Raw genomic sequence first — 23674 nt, 5'->3', positions numbered from 1 at the left:
GTTAGAGAGCGGGACACAGATGGAGAAAAAGACAAATTGGAATGTGTCCCTCAAGCGAATATTGTCTATTAAAGCCATCTGGACTTCGTTTCACTTCGGTCCAATTAAAGAGACGTTTTGCGGTGCACGTTGTGTCTGTGAACAGGCCAGTCCACACTTCAGAATACAACGGCACAGAACCTTGATCCAAGTATAATAACCACTGGCCTCTCCCCGCTCCGTCTCTTTCTCTCTCTGCTAAGTTCCATGTGTGTTTGTTGACTTGAGGTTAGCGTTGGGACCACAGCCTAGAATGATTCTGAGCTTTGCTTGAATGTGTGTGTGTGTGTGTGTGTGTGTGAGTGTGTGAGAGAGGTTTCTTAGTATCTTTGAGTTCATGCACACATGCAGACTTCAGAGGTCATACCTTTTGGTTTAATAGCCCATGTTTTTTCTCTAAAGTTCCATTTTCTGTCTATTTGCGAGAACAGAAACAGTCAAAGAGAAGGGTTTATTAAGTTAACGTCCACTTGATTATTTTCATGAAAGACATTTTTTCTTTTGAGCAGTTCTGAGCACCTCCAGAGCAGCAAAATTTCACATCTTGATATAATGTCTCTCTTGTTCATTCTTTTGCTGCAGTTATTGGCATTCATGCTTTTCACAACACGTAAGAATGTTGGACTTCTTTTTGATGTGGTCCGGGCTGAATGTCCTTTATCACCTGATATGATTAACTATATTTTTGCAGCACGTAACACATGTATAAATGGTCTGCCTTTGCCTTAGTAGGGTTTGTGGAATAAAGGCATTTGCAAGTGCATGAACTTTGGAAGAGCAGAGAGGTGTTATTTTGACATTAGCCACAGAAATATGGTTGTTGTTAGCCAGATGATATCGCTCTGCCGGCGTCTGGTCCTATGTCTCACTTCGGTTTCTTTGGACTGTGGCTGATGTAGGCTCAGAACCATAGATATTAGAGCTGAATCTGTGTGTTTCTGTATTAAAATGCTTTTATTCTGCTCTCCTCCTTTCTCCATCTTCTGTCTCATTCTCCATATTTCTGTCTGCACTCTCCTTCCCTGTTTTCTCCCTTCTGCCTCGCCACTGTCTGTTTCCATCGTCTGTCCTCTTCATACATTTCTTTGTGTTTATAAGTTTATAAGTGCAATCAATTAAAAGTGCTTTTGAAATGCACTGCAAAGTCCAAATGCAAGTCTACTTCCTCTCTTCCCTCTAAGATGGGGTCCCCCACATATGTCTTTGAAATATAAGACTCAGGGGTATGGGCCCACTTTGCACATCAGTATTACACACACCATGGGATATATGTGATGCCTGGGTGGAGTTAACCTCAAATTGCTCCACACAAATGAATTTTCAGCTCCACTGTAAGACCATTGAACTAATCAAAACAACCTGTTAATATTTAATTAATTTAGCCCTTAAAAATCCCTTTAATGTAATTTTACAGTGATTCTGGATGTTTCAACAAATCTTGAAACTTAATGACTTTAATGACTAGTGTCCTTTCTTGAGTCTGTTATGAGAATAAAAAATTTAGCAAGTAAGGAGAAAGTACCCATATTGATGTTCAAACTAAATTATGTTTTATGTGCTGTTATTCAAGGTGCTGGTCAATTTTATGTTTCAACTCAATGGGAATTGCATTTATGTATGATGCAGTTATTCTACCTGAACACACACTACACCCCGCTTGTTCGTTAATATATTCTTGATTGCTCAAATTTCTTACACTGATTAATCGATCATGGATTAACAATTAATCCATACAGAGACATTTTCTTTCTTACTTCATCCCTCCATGTGGTTGTCAGACATTGTGTCAACTATACACCACCAGCATTGGAGGAAGAAACGATTCTGTGCCTTGTTTAAGGATGTATTTAGATTGGCGAATGTCTGCTCTGTGGCCAAAATAGTAATGTGTGTTTATTTTCTTTATTTAACACTCTTAAAAGATATCTGTGTGAACGCTTGACCAAAAATCCCTTGACGTATGATGATATGAGGGCAGGGGAAGATGACTGGCCTCGAGGAGTGACGGTTGTAACTAACTATGAGGGTCTTACTCCCCTGCTGACTGACCCACGGCTGACCCTGAGCTGCCATTAGGGAAACCTCATTACCACAGCAACAAGGATGATGGCAATGACGGAGAATAGCTATGTAGCATCAGGAACAGCAAGGGGTCTTAGTGCTTGCTGTGAATGTCCCCAGTATAATTAATTGACCCAGTTTCTGGCACACTTTGTGCGTTTCTATATGTATAAGCATTTGTTCGTTGACCTTATACCCAAGTTGCTTCAAACAGTTTTTGGTCGACAGGTGTAGAAAGTCTTTCAGGCACCCCATGCATAGGAAGCTGGTTCACTCTACTCTACTCTTACTACACAGATGAACTTTTCCAGAGCCTATACTGTCTCGTCTGTTTCAGTGCATTTACAAAGTCACTGATTCCACTTTCCATCTCCACCTTACCATCTGCGTTTCTTTGGCTTCCCGTGTTTTTTCTGCTCTTTCTTTGTCATACTCGGCTACTAAAAACAGCTGTGCACTTGGAAAGATGTGTTCTGGCTCAAAAGCAAAAATCCACAACAATTTAGTGTGTGTGTGTGTGTGTGTGTGTGTGTGTGTGTTAAAGGGAGTGAGAGAGCAAGAGAGAGCTTATATTTCGTCTTCATTGTGTTATTTTACCAGACGAAAGAGCAGTTTTGGATTTTTAACATCATTACCTTGTTAGGTGGGATCAGTCAGTAAAAATGTGACGTTAACAGCGTTGAAAGGTTTCTAAAATTTTGGGTGAAGTACTGTTAGATGTATTATATGACTGTGGTTTGTATGACTCCGTGTTTGTGTGTGCACCTGTACAAGCGCATGTGCATGCATAGGTCTCCTCCCTGCTCTGCTCCTCTCCTCTTCACCTTGACAGTGCAGTAGTTCATTAAAAGACCTCAGCCTCATTTGCACCGTCTGCTTCCTGTCTCCCTGTGAGCCTTCATTGTGTCACCACCCCCACCCTTCTCCACCCTTTCTTCTCCACCCGCCTGTCTCTCTCTCTGTCCTTCTGCCTCAGTGCTCAGCTGGAATGACAGCCAGAAATGGCAGCCTGCGGGACATCCTTACTTGTATTTTGTGTGTGTGTGTGTGTGTGTGTGTGTGTATATGTGTGAGAGAGAGTATGTATTTTTCAGTGCCTTAGTCCTGTTTGAGTAGACTCATCACACTCACTGAGTCACCTCTTCCATAATTTGTGAGGAGTCTGGCCTTTTCTAAAGACAACCAAGCAAGGGCGCACAGTTGTGTATCTTTGTGCGTATGTCGTAGTGTAAGTATGTCATGTAGATGGAGAAATAGGTGTGAATGTGTATAAAAGGCCAGTCAGTTAAATGTCCAGCCAAATCATTTATGTAAATTTAGATGCATGTTGCAGGCAGTGATCAGATTAGTGGGATTAATTATTAATTTTTTTGGTAAAAGGAAGGTGACATTGTTAGGTATGAAATAAGTAATTCCAGTAGGATCACAATTAATGTGTCATATTTTATTCTGTAGTAAATTTCTGATAGATTGTTAACTCCATACTAAATTCTCAGGGCCCACGATGTGTGCTTGTCTTTAGTAGTTGGAGAAGCTTGAGCAGGCAGATATTTGGAATTAAGCGATTATTCAATGATTAAAATTACTAATGATTCATTTTCTAAAACATTCTAAAACAAAGTCCCTTTACACTACAAACTTTATCTGAAGCTTTTAACTGCATCTCACGGTCATCATCCATTCATCTGTTGATAAACACTATGGGATGTCGGTGAGAGCTTCAGAAAAAGCCAGTAAATAGATTGTGTGTTATGATTATTAACTACTGTTTCCAGGGTAATTACTTACCCTATAACCATTCATTAACTTGATTTAAATGTAATGACTGACACACTCTGACCTATTACCCTTTTACTGAGACTTAAATGGATGCATCACCAAATATTTTTGAAGCCCAGAAAGTTTTGATATTATAGAATGTAGTGTGATTGGTATAACAGTAGAATTAAAATTAAATTTTATTTAACCACATTCTATTGATAATGAAATGGCATAGCATATTTCTGGGGTCAGCATGCTTATCTGGTCACTGTAAGTTTTATCTCACGCTAAAATGATAATTCACTTTGGAGTCTATAATAACAAGCGAATGACCTCATGAATATTTTGGCAGCAGCAGTATCCCAGTTACCACAATCACTGTGGATATACAAGCATGTGGGTGCTTGTCTTGGATGCTAATATTGATAATTACATCATAAGTCCATGTTCACTCATGATTTTCCCACAAATTTAATAATTGTTGAATTAGAAAAAAAGTAACAGTAGTACCGAAAAAGTACAAAAAACAAGGTCACTCAAGAATACTGATTACTTAATACTGAATACTGAAACTAATGCAATCAGAACATTTTACAGTTCACTGCATATACAGTACAATATACAGTAAGGACACACTGAGTGTGATCACAGCATAAATTCTGTCAGCTTTTAAACTGCATCACATGCAATAGTCCATGTAACCTTTACTGTTGCCTTTGCTGAGTGAGGAAAAAAAAATCACCAGAATCAACTCCTCATCCCCCTGATTACAAAGTAACCTTACATGATTAAGCCTGAACAATGCCTCTATGAATGACCTGCATCCTGCAGGACATTGTACAGCATGAGGTATTATTTAGCTGACAAGGTTTGTCTGTGCCTGTGATGGCCCCCACTGAATGCACATTAGGTTATCTGCCATACAGCTGTGCCCCAATAATTTTAAAGACCTCCTGCTGGATGTCAGTTTGTGACATATTGGTTTTAAAAAAACCACATCTCTGACTTGGTTGTAGGTGGCTTCAAGCATATATATATCTATGCATATGGATGTGAGGTATGTGTAAATATGTGTCTGTTTGATGGCCTGGTTACTGTCATTAACACCTGTTTATGGCGAGCACACTGCCCACTGCTGTGTGTGTGTGTGTGTGTGTGTGTGTGTGTGTGTGTGTGAGTGAGAGAGACAGGCCAATGCAGCATGACCTTGTCTGTCATTGCGCTTTAGCACTGACTGGTAGAGCATGCAGGCTTTGTCAAAGCTTGTAAGAGTGCTCAGCACTGGCCAGACAGATGTCTTTTGTATGTGTGTGTGTTGGTGTCTTGGTGACGCACACCGGTCTGTGTCACCCTCATCAGCTAGTGTTTCTGGACTTTTGAGAGTGGAGCTGATTTGGAAGGGAAAACACACACACACACACAGAGTTATGATCTATTGACTCTCAAGATGTGACTCGTGTATTTTTTGGAAGATTTTACAAATTGTGGCAGCACACAGAGATCAACCTGTCATCAGCTCAATGACTTTACTTTAGTAAGCAAACAAACCTGTTTGCATATCCATCTGTTGAAGTGCAGGAAAAAAAAAACGTTTTTCTAGTTTCAACATGAGTGATTAAGAAAGATTTTAAAAAAGCACCTAACCTCTTGAGCAAAATAAATACCTTTAACTGTTTTCTGAGAAACGGGTTACAGGCAGAAAAGGGCTAATTGTGGAGTGTTACTATCATCATGTTTAAAATTTGACTTTAAGTTTTTTTTTCTTCCTAACCCTATGCAGCTTTGGCTTTAGGTTATTCAATTAGACTTAAACTGTATTTGCTTTTACAGTGTTGTGATTGTGAATACATTTTTGATTTTTTTAGTGTGAGTCTGGGACTGTGTGCATGAAGAATGACAAGTTGACACTCGAATCAAGCTAATCTTAATGATATCAGAGGGCAAGAATATGTGGGGTAAGGTTAGGGAGTTCTTTGGGCAATGATGATGATACACACACACACACACACACACACACACACACACACACACACACACACACACACACACACACACACACACACAGTGACCACACAGCTAAAGGCGAGCAAAAATGACATCCAATTTCCTGACCACTTGCTCAGTCACTCCTGAAGGCAATGAGATGACCGACCCTGTTATTCTTTTTCATGAGCACACAAACATATCCCTCAGGGCCTCCAAGTCTCACCAGCAATGCCATTTGCTTTGAATAGCTTGATTAATTACAATGTATTGATAGGAAATAAATTTGTTTTCAAATTAACTCCATGAAAGTCTGTTTTATATATATGATGATTTTTGCCACAGTGAACCCTGCTGTGCTGTCAGTTTATTTGTCAGTTTGTTTCCTGCACGTGGCTTTGTCATTGCCTGATGTTGTACTCTGTAGCTGACAAAAGTAGTAGGCCATCTCTCTTTCTAGGAGAAGTCATCATTCTCTCCTTGACTGGTTCATACTTGGAGTTGTCCGAGGGCCTTACAAGTAGTTGCAGCAGGAAACCTACTCAAATAGCCAACAGTGCACGCCTCTTCTGACACAGACATGCTCACAATAAGTCCTTGACCGTCTTGCCCTCTAGCGCACTCCTGTTGGGATGAGATCATTATTACTGGCCAGTTGATAGACCTGGAGGACAGTGGTGTAGACTGTATTTATGACTGTGTGTGGTTGCGGCTGTGTGTATCCCCTGTCATGTCCTGTGTCCAGGCATGCTCCCAGGGCCAGGCTTAGTGAGTGATGAACATACAGTGGCAGGACCAGCGATGACTGAATGAGATCCAGGCGCTCAGGCCTCACCGAAGGTCTGAAAGTTGGATAGAGGGAAGTACAGAGGGACAGATGGATTTAGAGGCATGGAAAGGCCTCAGCGTCGGTGTACCTTCCCTTCAAAAGAGAAACCTGTACCCATGGGTACATGGAAAGGTTATAACTTTGACTTAATGCAGGATGGCTAGAGGAAGCCAGAAAAATGGTGGAAGTGTTTAACATGTATCAATATAATACAATACTATGAAGGAAAATTGTAATACCAGACAATAGTCTAAATACAAATCCTTCAAAATATAAAATTTTATTAGTTTTCTTAATCCTTTTCATTTGAAGACATATAGGTCACAGAGGTCCTGTGTGCAACCATAGAAACATTTTTTAGATATGTATTTTTTGGTATTCATTCAAATGCTCTTCTTACTTCTAAACTAACAATGTATTCATAAACAGATGGAGAGAGTGCTGTATGGGTGGTTCGAATTGTAGAGGGAAGAGTGGGTACACTCAGCTATCCTTAAATCAGATCCTCAGTGTCTTTATCACAGAGGAACCACATTACTGTGAAGGCTGAAACCTTAATGATGAGATGGATGTGAAGAAAGAGAGCAATGGATGGGAGAGTGCACATCTCTCAAGATGAGTTTGCACAGAATTGTAATTTAGTAGATTTAAATAATGAATTTAATTTATACAGCCCAATATCACAAATTTGCCTCAAAGGGGCGTAACGGTCTGCACAGCATGTTACACCTTCTGTCTTTAAATCCTCAAATCTGATGTATTACGTCTTTGTTTTACAGCAGGTCGTACCACAGCTAAGCAGTGTTTCTTGAATAAGGTATATTTATGTTTGTTTGTGTGGCTCATCATCTGTAGGGGAGTGGCATTGGGACCTCTGGCACAGGTGGTGGGCTGTGAATATCTGCCAGCCTTGTCCATATCACCCTCACCTACCTCTCCCCTCCCACCGTGCTGGTGGGCATGGACCACCAGGCTGGTGGTCAGCCTCTGTCCCATCTTCTTCCCCTCCTTCCCCTTCCTTCCACCCGTCCACCATGCCATCCTCCCCTAGGGTTCCACTGTTCCCTGCGATGGTCCTGCGTGTGACAAACATGAGTCTGTGTGACATGCCATGTGTGTATTTGTGATTTGGGGTGTGCATGGTGGTGTGTATGCGTTTGTGCGTGACACAAGTGCAGGCCTTTCCTGCTACCAGATTGACATGAGTGTCTGTGAGGCTTTGCTCTTTTCAGACGTGCCTAACACTGGCAGTTGGAGTTTGTGTGTGTGTGTGTGCCTGCCTGCCTTCTAGCGCCTCGCTAGAGACTGACGGCCCCTGACACCTGCCATTTGGACGCTTTTCTCTGTGAAAAATGTCATCGTCTTCAGACCCGACGTGTGTGTGTGTGTGTGTGTGTGTGTGTGTGGTGTGTGGGTGGTGTGTGTGTGTGTGTGTGTGTGTGTGTGTGAGAGAGAGATGGTGCGTCCCTCAATTTGTCTCCCTGAGGTCAAGCTTTGCAGCTGACTGAACAATGGACCCAAGCTGTTTGAGCAGCCGGGATGGAGAAACTTGTGTGTGTTTGTGTGTGTGTGTGTTAATATGAATGCATTTTGGGCTGGTAATATGTGACATCACAACTCCTTCTAAGGCAATAACATGAGGCAATCCAATTATTTAGAGTCCAGTCTGAGTTGAGGACAAATAAAGCGACAGATTACGCCAATAGAATATGACATAATATAGTTGTGTGTGTGTGTGGGTGTATTCCTCAGCTCTCGAGTGTCCGACTTGAAACCCATCTAGGCTAGTAGTCAATTCTTACTGACCCCTTGATGACTTTATGGTACTGCAGCTTACCTATAGATAACAGTTTTCATCTGATGGCATATTTTGTTTGATATGACAACTCAAGTAACTGCCTGTTAATGCAGTGAGGGGAAATTGTGGCTCAGTTAAGAGTTCTCCCACTAGTTTCTGTGCATTTTCCCAGATAACTTTAGGGAAGGGTAAATTATTGCATAGATGTATATATATATAACATACATATAACATAAATATATAACCAATCTTCAGCCACATATTCACATACTCTCTACTCTCTACATACTCCCTTTGAAATACAACACTTTCTTCTGCTTTTTTACAGTGCTGTTCCAATTTGAAATCACGTACATGCATTTTTACATATATACTTTTACTGAAGTCTACCATTAGGAGGCCTTGCAGTTCCTTATAAAAAATGGTATTGTTACATGCAATGTGTTTATTTACACTTAGTGCCATTGACATATTAAGATATAGGCCTTTGTATATTTCAGCATTTAGCCTTAAAATGTAATTTTCTGTCCCTGTTCACTTTGTTTACCTCTTTCCCCTTCCTCCTCCCCCCAACTTTTTGTCCTCTGTATCAGTTTAGCTGGTGATATTATTGCCCCTCTTCTTCTCTGACTGATATGATGAGCTGTTTTTAATTTAGATTAGGGATCTGTATGCCAGAAGGCTGTAATGAGGTATCAAAGTGTGTATCCATCTCTTCCAACGTTAGGTTTCTTGAGGGACAGCAGGGGGCCAGTCATGATGTGTGTGTGCTTGTGTGTCAGCCCAAGGGTGTGTCTCAAAGACGACCAGAAGGGGAACAGATAGAGGAGCCAGTTTTTGTGACTTTGCCCCAGGATGGGACGGGGCTAAAGGCAGGCCTGTGTTTGTGTGTGTGTGTACAATTGAGAGAGCAAAAGAGAGTGTGAATATATGATAACCCTACAGGGCCACCAAGTCGCCGCTTTACACCAAGAGGCGACCTCGACTTTGTGTTTCAATATGTGTGTGTGTGTGTGTGTGTGTCCAAGCATCGGCCATCCACCCACTTAGGCCAGAGAGCTAGGGAACTGACAACCTTCTGCTAGCTGCCAGGACGATGCCCTGACTATGGCGACAGCTGTGGACACTATGGCAATGAGAGCTCAGAGCTGTATCCATGACAGTGCTGTTACCCAGCTGCCCCAGCGGCAGCCTTAATTAAGTTAGACATGATAGGGGCTGGTGGCCTTGCTTTCTTTTCTCTCCCTATTCTCCTTTGTTATATCATTCTGTGTGTTCTTAATGATACCTTTTTTTTTCTTACTTTTGTCAGCCCCATCTCCTTTTCTTTCTCTTTGTCTTCCTGTCTCTGTTTCTTGAACAATACTAGTTGAGGCCCTGGCACTCTTTTACTTGACCTCCATTGTCCTACTCTCTCTGAATGAGACCAAAGAGTGAGGTTAGAGGTGTGAGCCCTGTTTTTTTTTCTCTCCATGTGACCTAATTGAAAGCCTTGTCCATCTGTGCACAGTCAGTGTGTGATTTGAGTATAGTGGATGTTTTTGAGTAATATTCACTCAATTATCTTCTGTATTACTTACTCAGCATAAATTAGCTTGTGTGTCTCTCTGTGTGTGTGTGTGTGCGCATGTATATGTGTGAGGCAGTGTGTCAGGTTAATGACCAGCTCTGCTTTGACCTCTTTGAAGGTCATGTGCCAGTGCTCGTTAGTAGTGTCACCATGGCGATATGTCAGCTGTCAGCACGATGGATAAGGACCTGACAAAAAGAACAGTGGGGCGGAGGAAGGGATGAATACAGAGGATGGGAAAGAGAGAGAAAAAGAGGGCGGGAGGACAAGTTCATTTAAATATGATTCTCATCAGAAGGCCTCTGCCACTCCTCATTAACAAGATACTTATAATTGGCAAGGTTGTTGTGGCAAGGTCCGGGCCTCTAGGATAGTGTGTGTGTGTGTGTGTGTGTGTGTGTGTGTGTGTGTGTGTGTGTGTGTGTGTGTGTGTGTGTGTGTGTGTGTACACATCACAGAAGGCCTCACTCTGAGTTTTGTACATAGGGGAGGTACTGACCCCTTCATCATATTGGTCAACCCTGAGGAAAAAGCCCCCCTCTCTCCCTCCAGGCTTCCCTATCTTTCCATTCACCCGAGTGAGCAGAAGCACTAAACAATACGACAGCTTCAGTTGTAGGTCGGCAGCATTAACACGGGTATCAGTGGCTTTGTTTTACCACCATCCTGTCTGTGTTGTGATGGATGATAAGCAGCCTATGTTACTGAATACATTAACATGGCAAATGGTATCATTTGTTGTCATGTAAAACCAATTTCCATGTAGAATCAGTTCATTTTAATTGTCAAGATTTACATGTCAAAAATATCGACACAGAAATTGGCATATGAGCTTGAATAAGGGTGTTTTTTTTTTTTTTGATAAAGTGCTGTGCAATAAATATGTTTGTAAGGAAATTTCATTAAACATTGAGTGTAATTATGAAGGTGCTTTAAAATATATCATCTCCTTGCTCTGCCTAAGAGTGCCTGTAAATGTTTTCTTTTCTTTTTCCCTCACTGTAAGTTTTTCATCTTTAAGAGCACCTTAAGGCGTCCTGGATTCAGTACAACACAGTGTCAAAGTCTTTGCGCCAAAGATTGCCAAAGCTGATTGAGTTTGCCACTAGATTCAAACTGGAAAAACGTGGTAACATGTACAGAAATTTCAGTTTTTTATTCAACTGAATGTTCCATTGAAATCTGGCTGTGTCTTTTAAAGTGGCTGAATCTTATTTTTTAAGTACCCTGTTTCAAGCTGTTTGTTCAGTGATTGATCACAGAGACAGTGATTGATGTGTGTGTGTGTGATAGCTTCTGGTGTGTCCAGAGACACAGCGCATTATTTTTTTGTCTCAAATATTTTAGTGGACAGTTTACTAGAGACAGTAAACAAGAGACAGTTGATTAGCTCACAGTGTTAGCTGCCACTCTGAAGTTGACTACAAGTTTTGAAAATATCTAAGAGTGAGAAATTGTGAGTCAGTGTACAAAAATTCAGTTTAGTATATAATTGATCTATCTTGTTTTCAGGTATACACAAGAATGAGCAAAAGCAGATCAACTTTTTTTGAACTGAAGAGATCTGAAGGTTTAGCAGGTCGTGCATTGGATAGAGTATCAGTTGGAATCACAACACTGACACCACTGTTGTGTGGTCATATTATGAAAAAAAAAATTCTCAATGTCACGCATGACAGTGATGATCTATAGATACTGACAAATAGTAATACACTGTAATGACCTCTAGATGGCAGTAGTGCCACATAAATTGCAAGTGCAGATCAAACACACAGCACGTCATATTGACTGTTATTAAAGTGTCAGTCGTTTCAATGTGAAACAGGAACCATACAAATAATCTCTCTCAATTATCTGACTCACTAAATGACCTATTCTGGATATGTTTAGCAGTCATAGTTTAATACTAAGCCAATGGTTCGTACATGCAATTGAGATGCATGTGGTTCTTGACACCTGCTGTCAAATGAATAAGAATTCCTAAGAGCATTTGAAAGATTGTAATTGCAGTGTTAACATTAAGGCAGGGCTACTAGTGATGATGCTATTTTGGCCATTGAGTCAGTAATGATAATCAAGCTTTGACTACAAACGGTCAGTCAGGTTGACTTGAATGAGAACTTGTCAGCTGCATTATTTAAAGTCCAAGTCAGTGGTGATTTTCCATAATAGCTTTGCCATTATGTCTTTCAAGCAGTAATAACTGCTCACAATGTTTTTTCCCCGTCTCCCTTCACCCCTCTCTCCCTCACCTTCTCCCCCACTGGCCAGCTTGCCTCTCATTCCATGTTTCTATATAAAGGCCATCAACTCCTCCTCCCACTCATTTTATATATTTCACTCTTTGACTTGTTTTTCTTCCCTTTCTTTCCTTAGTATAACCAATGAGGCAGGAGCATCCATCTACAGCGTGAGTCCTGAGGCAGTCAAAGAGATGCCAGACTTGGACCCCAACCTTAGGAGTGCAGGTACTCTAGCTAAGCAACTATGCTGGCTTGTCTTCTGATGGCGATTAAATATTTGGCCAGACAACTATGTGATATTCTTGGCATCTACATTTCTGTCAGAATATATGCTCACAAATTTTGTTTTCCTTAGTTTTAATTGTATTTCCAACCTCTTACCAGCAATATAGAGTATTGTCACATTATCAGTGAATTTCTGGCATTGCTATTAGGTTTTGTCTCTCCCGCTTTCCTTTGCCTCGTCCCCTCTTTCTCTCACTTGCCACCTCTCCCTCACTCACTCCACGTACTACATCACTGAAAACATAGCAGAATAAAAAAAATCATGCTGAGTTTTGGAGAACAAATGTTTCCAGCAGACTTCCTCTATAAAAGCCGTAAATCAAGTGTGGCTGGATTATTCCTCACTAGTTTCCTGTGGTCAGCAGCACTGAGAGCCATGGAAAGCCATATTTATACCCCTAATGAAAGCCATGAGAAATCTACAGCGTCTGACTTTGGATGGGTATAAAAAGAGCGGGGTGCTCAGCTAGGACACTATGGTTACAGATGTGGTGACAGAGTGTTTCTGTCTGTCTGTTTTGCCTTTAGGGGGGTATACATGTTTCTGCCTCTGTCTATACAAGTGGCCATGTAACATAGTATGTAGGAAACTGTGAGTTATAGGCACCCTCCATCTGTCCTGTCTATTGTTGGGAGATCTAGGGACACCTAGTGGTGATAGGCAATATTTCAACCATTCTTCAAGAGGATTGTTTTTTGTGTTTAGCTTATTTTGTTTAGTTTTTTTGTGTCTGAGACAGAGCAAGTGATTAGTCTAGAGTGACTACAATGGAAAATTAGTCAAAAGTACAGATCAGTTTTCCTAGGCCATTGTCACACACTGATTGCCAGTTTCAGTATGACAGTCAAGCCATGCTGTATCTCCTCAAAAGTTGAACTATTTTCACCGTACTTTTTTTCACCTCACGCTCAGCAACAAAAGCAGTGCAGCTACATCACAGCTGTCCCCCCCTGCGCCGGCAGAATGCTGCACGTCACATTCTTCCAGTTCTCCTGAGAGATGTGTCTGTGTCTGAACAGGGCCTTTCTCTATTGTTTCTGTCCTCATTACTGCCCAGTTTCGCAGTGCTGTATTTGGCTCATAAACTTTCAATAAGTGCTGGAGAGTTATGCTGGACTCCATTTACAAATCGGCTCCTCTCAGTAAGAGAGCGGGAGGGAGAGAGAGCGAGGGAGTCAGAGACAGAATAGATGGAAAGACTATTGGAGAGTTTTGGTGGTGCACTGAGCAAGGCCAGGGTTGAAACTCCATCCCTGTCTAAATATTATCTCAGGCAGCAGCCTCCCACCGCAGCCAGAGGAGAGAGAGGAGAGGAAAGCCATTGATTCCAGACATACTCTCTCTATTACATCCCATCCCTCTCTTTCTCTTTGTCTGTCCGTTCCGCCTCAAAGATCTAAGTCTGACATGTCTCATGCAGCTTACTTCGTTGCTGACCACTGAAATTCAAACATACACAAAATGCACACGTTCAAAACATTGACAAGCCACTTCATAGGCAGAATAGAGGAAGGGACAAACTGTATAAGTTTTGATTCATCATAGAGTGTATTTTAGAAGCCAAAATTTAAAGTGGGTAACATTTTGGTCAGTCTCTATTCCTTGATTGAACTCAAATCATTAAACTCATTAGATACCTCTTAAAAGAAATATATGGATGACTCTTTATTTATTTTCTCAAATATATGACTGAAGTTTCAGGACAGCATTTATTCTAGCTTTGAAAATAATAACAAGAAAAACAAAGAAAGAACAATGTATGGTGTTAACACCCACAGCTGGCATGTCCTTTGTCTTTTATAGGGATTTGAGAACAGTTGTTTTGCTGTGTTGTTCTCCCCCTCTCTGTGTGCCTGTGTGTGTTGAGGGGTGATGTCATGTATTATGGTGTGTATCTGAGTAAGGTTGTTTGTAATTTTTCTCCTTGTCACTGGGCCTTGCCAGCATATTCATGGAAAAGACATTTGGCTTCATGTGCAGCAGCAGGCTGAAGCCTTACAGACTACGTCGGTAAAAGCAAACCTTATTTTGGTCGATACAGACTCAGTGTGTGTGTGTTTGTTTGTGCACTACATTTGGCTGTGTGTGCCAAAGTGCATGGGTGTGGTTAAATTAGTCATTGTAAAGGTCCATGTCTCCAGCATCTATCAGGAAGCTAAATGACAGGTGCAGACAGTTGAAAGCCAGCTTTAATTATTATTATTGGGGGTGGAGGAATGACAATTAGGTTTGGCCTACCTCCAGGCCACACTGTAATATGCAGACCATTTGCATATTCAGTAATTATAAATAATATGGATTTGCATATTCAATAACTGTGATTCTGATAGCAAGTTCATAAAAAACACAAACCATAGAATCTCATGAGACATGTATCACATGCTTGCTTCTTCTGTGTGTGTGTGTGTTTTTTTGTGCGCGCATTTTGTGCGTGTTTGTCGACAGTGTCCATTGGAAGACGTGTCCAAGATCCACTGGCTGAGCTTGTGAAGATTGATCCAAAAACACATAGGCATCGGAACATACCAGGTAATTGTGTTTTAGTTTTTTTTTCTGTTGAGATGCTCGTTGTGGGTTAGATCTTCTTGTCCCTGGGCAGTGGAACATCTGCTGTGAGTTAGACTGAAGCAAAGAGCTGAGCAGACAAGTGTGTGTGTATGTGTGTGTGTGTGTGTGTGTGTGTGTGGTGTGTGTGTGTGTGTGTGTGTGTGTGTGGTGTGTGTGTGTGTGTGTGTGTGTGTGTGTGTTGTGGTGTGTGTGTGGTGTGTGTGTGTGTGTGTGTGTGTGGTGTGTGTGTGTGTGTGTGTGTGTGTGTGTTGTTGTTACAGCACTGTGCTGGAGTAAGATGCGCATGTTGTATTTTTTTTTTTTTTTTTTTTTTTTTTATTCTCTCATTTATTCAACTAGGAATAGTCCTGAACAAAATGACAGCCTAACTATAACTAACATACAACCAGCATTCACAAAAGAAATAAGTTTAAGGAAGGACAACATAAGACATTGAACACATTGCAACAACAATATTTCTGAACAAAAACTAAAACTATAGGTTAAAACATTGCACCTCAAATGGGGCTGAAAAATAATGCCAACACAGAAGTTTCAAAAACTGCAGTTCCTTGAATGGCCAATTGAGGCTGGCTCCCAAAGCAAGTCAATCTCCACTGACTCCCATGTTAAATGTCCAACTTTACAGCAGAAATAAACATGTCTACGTCCATCTTTACAAATATTCTATGGTTCTGACTGTTAATTCAGTTATTTTACCTCGGACTTTTGCAGTTTAGATTTGACTTTTATATTTCAGGAAAAACAAAGAGAACAGAAACTGGACTCAGGCATCAGTGCGAGTGTATGTGGGTGAAGGACAGAATATGTGAGCGGACAGATGAGAAAAAATTAAACAGGTTGAGTGAAGAGAGTCAAGCAGGGAAGTAGATAAACTTGGCTAAGGCCTGTGTCAACAGATGATGTTAAGGCTGACAGCAAATTCAATTAATGGAGGTTCAGGCATGACGTATGTTTGGACATTGTTTTTGCTTGTGTGCTTTCTGCTCCTTGTCCATATGTGTTCCAATGTGTGTACAGATGAAACAACAGTCAGCTCAATGTTGATTTTGTACTTTGCAAGTGTGTGTGTGTGTGTGTAATTGTGTGAGAAAGACAAGACAAGCATTAGGTCAGTGTGCATACTGTTTATATCAGCTATTAATGCAGTGTTGTTCTCCATATACGGGAGATTATGGAAGAAAAGGCTGTGAGAGGATGGAAATTATTCAGCAGCGATGAGTTGTGTGTGGGTCCACGGGCACAACAACATTGGACCTGTATTTATGCATACATAGGGTTATTCATGTTTGTCCGGTTATATGTGTATTAATTTATAGAGCACCTTTGACACTTGAAGGGCTCTGGAGGCCTAGACAGATGTAGTAATAAATGTAGAAAGATTGAAATGCCTCGACACAGAAAAGTACTTGCACATAAATAGAAATAGATAATAGAAATATAAACTTGAGTCAATCTTTTGGATTCATGTGAAATTTCAAATATAATTTGACTAACAAAATAAGCGTTGGACACAGGATAAGGTTTCAGCAGTTTAGTCTAAGCTTGTACCTCTTTGAAGTTGGCACCACACAGGATCAGGATTAAATCATACCATATTTATTTGTTTACGCATCGTTTGTGCTTGCAACATAAACACTTCTGCTTGCACTGTTTTTGAAAAATTAAACTTTACGTTTTTAGACATAGGCCTCATCACCTCATTAATGTGTAAATTATTCCAAAGTGGTGACTCATTTCTTTTTTGTGCAAGCAAAATAAAACATTTTTGTGTCATTAATTCTCAAGTTATGAGCATTACAAGTCAGATAGATAAATTGTGATAGCTTGAGTAATAAATGAAGCACAGATGTTTGTTTTGCTTGAACAATTAAGCTCACAACAGACAATGTACAAATTAATGAGAGCACTTTGGCGTCATCTGGGTGTTAATGGGGTGGTGTCATAATATCATAATAGGCCTATGTTTAAAAGTTTAGTATTTAATTTCTCATAAATAATTCAATCACAAATTTTTATTTTGAATGCACAAATTGAATTATTGTCATTAATCCTGATGATTACATGGGGATGACATGCAGCAGGCGGCTGCAGTAAGGACTCAACCTTAATGGTATGTATTCTACCAGGTGAGCTACTGGGGCGCCCCATGTTCACTTTGTTTAACTTAGTTCTAGTGCTTAAGTTATTTTGCTACCACCTTTGCCATAGAACATAGCTAAGTAAAAGACTGTTAGGAGAGGTAGGAAGGTCTACCTTATTGCCATATGCACACACTTGTTAACAGTCTGTGTTTGACTGATAAATGGTGATATTGAATCATCCAATAGTGAGTAATGCAGAGGTACAAGTCACAGCAACCAGGTGATAGTTCAAATAAATCATCTTAATTTTCATCTTAATTTTTTTTTTAAATTTCACCCTCCCAGGGGAGGATGGGAACATGAGTTCTTTCTTCACTGGAGTAATTCATTGGTTATAGTGTTAAATTGGAATAATTCCTGTTGTCCTGATAGAGATGCAAAGGGCAATGACGAGAGAGAGGAGTTAATATATTGTGAGGCTGAGTGACATCAGAACTGCAGCTGATGATTGTAATTTATTGGTTATTCATTTAGTTTGTAAAAGGTCAAATAATAGTAAAAAAAAAAATAGAGAGTTTGCTTGTCCATGTGAGCAGTTTGAAGACGTCAACTGGGATTTGTTTTTTTCCTGACATTTTAGAAATGTAAAAAATATGAGATTTTGGAAGCTGGAAACAGAATTTTGGCTTTGTTGTTTCATGAAGACTAACAATTAATGACATATGAAAATTGTTGATGAGTCATTTTTGTTGACTAATGAATTGATTAATTGTCTAATTGGCTCAGCTCTTGTGAGGTGTTCAGTCAGTTCTCCTAGCGATTTAGGAGAAGCCTTATGCATTGGGATTATTGAGAGGAAGCTCCTGTACACTTAAGTCGGTTATACACACTGTTTGAGATTTATGTACACTTTCCTCAATGTCAAAATGTTTTTAACATTCAGCAGCTGAAACTCAGGATATATAAAAGTATCGTCATTTGTTGGTGTTGGCCGACAGAGCATCTGTTTCAGTGTTAACAAGAAAAAGAACCCGGCAGGGTAAAGAAAGACCCTCAGTGGACAACCACTCTAAATGAGAGGGAGAAGAGAAGGAATGGGGTTAAAAAAGGACAGTAGAGGGTGACAAAAGTCAAACGAAAAGGATTTAAGGGTGAGGGGGGAAAAAATGGAGATTTGAAAGAGAAAGGAGGAGGTCATAATGTGCAAGTGCTTGAGCGTATGTGTGTGTGGCTAAGTATGTTAGGTCACAGGCCCGTGTCTCTCATCATGTCCTGACTGGGCTCTCCGGGGTGCCGGGGGTTCTGCACCTCCCGCTCTCAGATCATGTGACTAGGTCAACAAATGATAATATAACCGAGTAAATAAACTCTGAGTGCTGACAGATATGAGATGGGACATCACTTTGACCTGCATGTGCGTTCACACGCGCACACACGCACACGCGCACACACGCACACACGCACACACGCACATGCAAACTGTTCTTCCAATCCCTTTTTAGAGTGTATATGCTTGCATGTGTGTATACATTTGTATTTGTGTGAGTGTATAGGTGCGAGAAACCTGCATTCATGTATGTGTGTGTGTTTTTTTTTTCCTGCAAGTTCTTTTGTGTGATTCATGGCATTTTGAGCTTTCTGAAAGTTTATTACCATTAGACCCAAAAAGCATAAGGGCAGATGTAACTCTAGACAGCTGGCACAGCATGCTCCCTCCTTCTATCTCCCTCTGCTGACCTAGTGAGTGACAGCTCTGAGAGAAAGGAGGAAATGAGCTGAGGGCGAAAAAGGAGAGGCCCATTAAAATCTGATTGGACGTAACTGTTGATGTGGGAACTCACTTTTCACTACAGCCCCATTGGCAGACAGGTTTTTCTGGATAATGAGTTTGCTAGGTGTCTGCTTGAATGGACAGCTAATGTTATTAGTATTTTTTAATATTATTGGTTGCCTTCAATACAGTACATTTAAAGACTACTGATACTCATAGATTTGAGATCATTGTACTGATGGTTCAGATCACTTACTTGGACAAACATTATGGAAGTTTTGACATTTAGTGGGTGTGGCCTTTGGACAGCTCCTCCATCTGTCAATCAGCTCTTTAAATTGCTCGGGTTTGTTGACAGCTGGTAATCCCCAGGGCTTTGAAACTAACTGCAACTGAAAAATACACACACAGACACACACTGCTGTGTAAGAAAACATTGCCTGCCACCCGGATATTAAAGAAACTGTCACTCTTCTCCTCACCTCTTTTAACTGTTCTACTATTCTCGCTAAATTTTTTTTGCTAGCGTTTTCGTGCACTTGTTCCAACGACTCCCCCTCTCCTTCTGCCTTAGGACCTGAAGTTTGTCTTTGCCGCTTGTTGCCACAGTGTCAGTTGTTAGAACTAGGAAATTAGAAACAGGATAAGGCTGAGGTTAGGAGATGCAACCACCATGGCTTATTAGAGCCATGGATCAGTTGAGACCAATGACAGTATTGATATTTGAGGTTTTGAGGTCTATACCTACAGCTAGTGCAAGTGATGTCACTTTCACACCTAGGCCACTGAGCCTAATGCTTTGTGTGTGTTCAGCAGTGCAAGTATGTGTGTGTCTGCACTTGAGCATGCTATCTTTCATTCCTGAATGGTGGTGCCTACAGGGGAGACAGGAGCAGACAGAGCTGAGAAAGGAAGGAGAGCAAGAAATGGAGAGTTGACAGTGATTGATAGTTCTTGCCTCTGCGATTTGAGGCATGGGAAAAAAAATCTGGCTCTTAAAGACTTGATCAGTGGCATGAGCTGCCAAATAGTATCTGCTACTATTTTAATTATTTCCCTCAGGTCTTTTTACAGCATGTGTCTGTGTGTTTGTGGGCTGAGTGAGTCAAACCTGTATCTTTGCTTATATAATGGATTTACATAGGTTAGGTCTACTTATTCAAGAATTCATAAAATATCAGGTATCTTAGTTGTTGAGTTTACAATAAGTGAGGGTGTTTGTATTTTGGTGATAAAGATTGTAATTAACTAAACCTTTATTTTTATGGGTACCATCAAAACCACTGTGTTTACACAAACGCACAAACATGGGCTTATAAGGAAGATGGTAAAGAAGGTGGATGGTGAGAAGTACTATGAAAAAGAATTTAAAGTGTATTTTTGAATAGATCAATATGATGATCTGAAAATCAGCTAATAATGGGGAAATTATTCTGTAACTTCTGTGCCACGGAAAATGCCCAAATTACTGCACCCTCTTTCCTTTTTATGCAATGGAATATTTGGTAATAGTTTCAACTGATTTTATTTTAATGTAAAAATCCTGCCCAAGTCAGTCTGTCATTTGGACTTCCTCTGAAACTAACTGTGCTCTGATTTTCTCATGCTCTGTTTTGAAGTCCCTCAGGTAATGTGTGTGTGTGTGTAAATTAGTTTAGTACCAGTCATAAGTCAGCAGCTGAAAGTGATATGACAGCAACTAGATGGTTTTATGTTTTTCCAACACCTTTCATGAATGCCTTAGAGCCATTTCTAAACTTCCTGCAAAACACACACACACACACACACACACACACACACACACACACACACACACACACACACACACACACACACACACACACACCCTAAGCCAATCCTACGTGCCTGGAATAGTATATGGTATGTTCAAGAGGGAGTTCTCAGAAGCCTGTCAGTCAAGGAGAACATGACCTTGAGATAACCTCAGGCACTTTGTTAATCTGTATTTAATCGCTTGATTATCTTAAAGTTGAAGACAAGAAATTGTCGTTTCACAGCATTGTCACACACATGCACAAGGCAACACACATTTGGAGAAACTATACTCCAAATACTTCCTTTTTAGAAGTCACAAATATTTTAGAAGTTTCCAAGCACAAGCAGACTCTTAAGCCGCTTTCACACTGGACAAAAACCCCACTTATACCCACAAACATCTGGCTTTTTCTTCAGTGTGAAAGGGCATTAATTCCCAGGTCAAATGACTCTACAGTAGTCACATGTATTTATCGACTCCAGCTCCGATCAGCAGTGATGCAAACATGACATCTGAGTGAACACGCCAACTTTCGCCCCTTTCCCCTGTCTTTGGGCTACACACAGCACAGCTAAGCTAACGATGGTAGCCCTAAAATAAGTTTTAAAAACACACATTAACTGACCAACGCATCTCACACAGAGGTGATGAGACACAACAGATCCATTTTGCCAGTCTGCACGGAAGTTAGCAGTTCACTTTGTCTGAACAAAAAGGCCAAATCGTCTGCTGACAATGTAAAAGTGGCTCAGTCGCCTTCTGTAGTAGGTTTGCCTGCATTTAAAAAACCCACATGTACTTGCTAGTTTTGGTGTAAAAAGGGTATTAGTTTTTCTAATGACGATTGCAGCTTCAACTGTTACTGTATATACACTTACTCATCTGACCATATCGCGTCTTTCCACATCTCTCTGTAGACCAGTAGCTTTGGTTTTTGTAGCAATGAACTCTCAAATGTGCTTCCATCTTTGTAATGAGGGGTGTATGTACGGAAACCCATATATACTGTATATATGTGTGTATATGTATGTATATATGTGTTCCTGTATCAGAGAAAAGAACATTAAAGTTTTCAGTTTGTCAGTGCAGATTTTAAGTACTTGAGGTGCAGACAGAAGCACTTTGTTCTTGTGTATTGGTTGGCTGACTTCAGACGATTTCTGGCCAATCCAAACATGACCTTCACACATAAGGATCCAGTCCATTGACTCTGGATGATTCTGAGGTTTGAGGGTCTGGGCATTGGGACCACAGAATAGGAGAGTGGAGGTGGTTTTAAAAATGGAAGGTATGCATCTATGGGGTGGATGGAGTTTGTAAAGGTCTGTCCGTTAGGTAGCAAGATGTTCTCATGTTCTGAGGTAAATCTCTGGAGTATCTCTATGCCCTACACCACCCAGCAAATCCTAATTGAGATACGAAGAATATAGTTTAGAGTGAAAATAATTAGAGAAAGCCACTGAGATAGAAAAGGCAGCAGGAGAAAAGTAAGGTAGGAAATAAGACATCAGAGAGGAAGCTGTGATTTAAGAGGGGAAATGTAGAGCTGGAGCCGAGCTGAATGACGAATGCTTCAGAAAAAAGAAACGCTCAACACTAGAACTGCACAATCATGGCTATGATGATAAATCTGAATTTTGTTACTGGTGTTTTTGATTTCTGACATCCATTGGCTATTTTACCTCTCGGTGAGCTTAAAGAAGGAAAAGGAGAAAAAGGGATGCGTGGATTGAGAGAGAGATAGGAAGATATGATGACATACCTTTGCTGCAGTTATTACCACTGCAAACTGTGTACAGCACCACAAGGGCCTCTGCTCTTTGGATGTCAGCACAGACACACGCACTGGATTATGTGTATGTAAGTTTAGTAGAGCTAGTAAAGAACTTGCTTATTTTCTGTTGCAGTTACTCTCTTCACTCTGACACATTCAGTCGCTGCTGCTGGTGACAGAGGAACTTCTCTGTGTCTATGTCCTGATTGTCCTGGTTTTCTTCTCAGTTTGATTTTTTTGGTTCAAGAGTTGTCCTCATTTAGAATAAAATGTTTGTGTTGAGTAGGTTTTGTAATGCTTCATAAACACTGTTTCCAAATTAGCAAGAATTGTGCAGTGACTTAACCTAAACCTGTCGGTTGTCCTGGGGTTTGTTAACTGTGTGACCATGTTTTTTTTTAAATCTTTTTTACCCCATTACTTTTCTCTCTAACTGGAATGAAATTAATACTTAATAAAGTTAAGTTACAGTTTCAGCTCAGTTTTTCCCCATCCCCAATTAAAGCTAAGTTATGTGCTGTGGTGCTGGTGCACCTCTGTGCTAGTGGTGACAATACCTGAGATCCTCTTGTGCTGCTCCCAGCTCTATAAGGTTTCAATAAGAATGTGAGAACACATTCATTGGGGTTTTACTGCAGGTTAAAATTCACTCTGCCTCACACACCTCCACTTTTCTCATGTGAAAACATTATTCTGTGGTGTGACATTACAGGTGATTTCCTCTTTTTCCTCACTGACTATCTTTGTCTCTCTACTCTTCCTATATCCACTCACCGGAAGTCGTAAATCTTTCAGTCCTAGATTTATGAGAACCTGTTATTGTTTGGAAAGCATTTCCAAAATGCCTCTGGCTGTAGAGTCTGAGCATTTTCGCCAAATATCAGACTGCAGGTTCCTTAAGCAGTCACCAGGGGTGCTGTACTGTCTCTACATTACTACTTCATCTCCTGCTGTCTTTATCTGTTTTCCCCTCTCTGCTCAATCACAGTCCTTATCATCCTGCTTACTGTAGGTGAGTTTTAAACTGCTAAGTTGCAGATATTACAGTAATTCATTAAATGCTTGCCATCAGGCTAACCAAAAGCAAAACCTGAGCTCATTCAATACAACAATTAATATTAATTAAATAC

General features: G+C 40.5%; 1 protein-coding gene across 1 annotated transcript in view; it reads left to right on the top strand.

The window, feature by feature from the left end:
* srbd1 (S1 RNA binding domain 1) overlaps positions 1-23674 on the top strand; it is a 49333-nt gene that overhangs the window by 12810 nt on the left and 12849 nt on the right. The window contains 3 exon segments of the mRNA XM_022752852.1: positions 12418-12509; positions 15016-15071; positions 15073-15099. Coding sequence (XP_022608573.1) covers positions 12418-12509; positions 15016-15071; positions 15073-15099 — 175 coding nt within the window.

Source organism: Seriola dumerili, unplaced genomic scaffold, assembly GCF_002260705.1.
Source record: "Seriola dumerili isolate Sdu_G_001 unplaced genomic scaffold, Sdu_1.0 BDQW01000187.1, whole genome shotgun sequence".
Taxonomy (NCBI): domain Eukaryota; kingdom Metazoa; phylum Chordata; class Actinopteri; order Carangiformes; family Carangidae; genus Seriola; species Seriola dumerili.
Note: the sequence above shows the minus strand (reverse complement) of the source record. Positions and strands in the feature narration are given on the sequence as shown.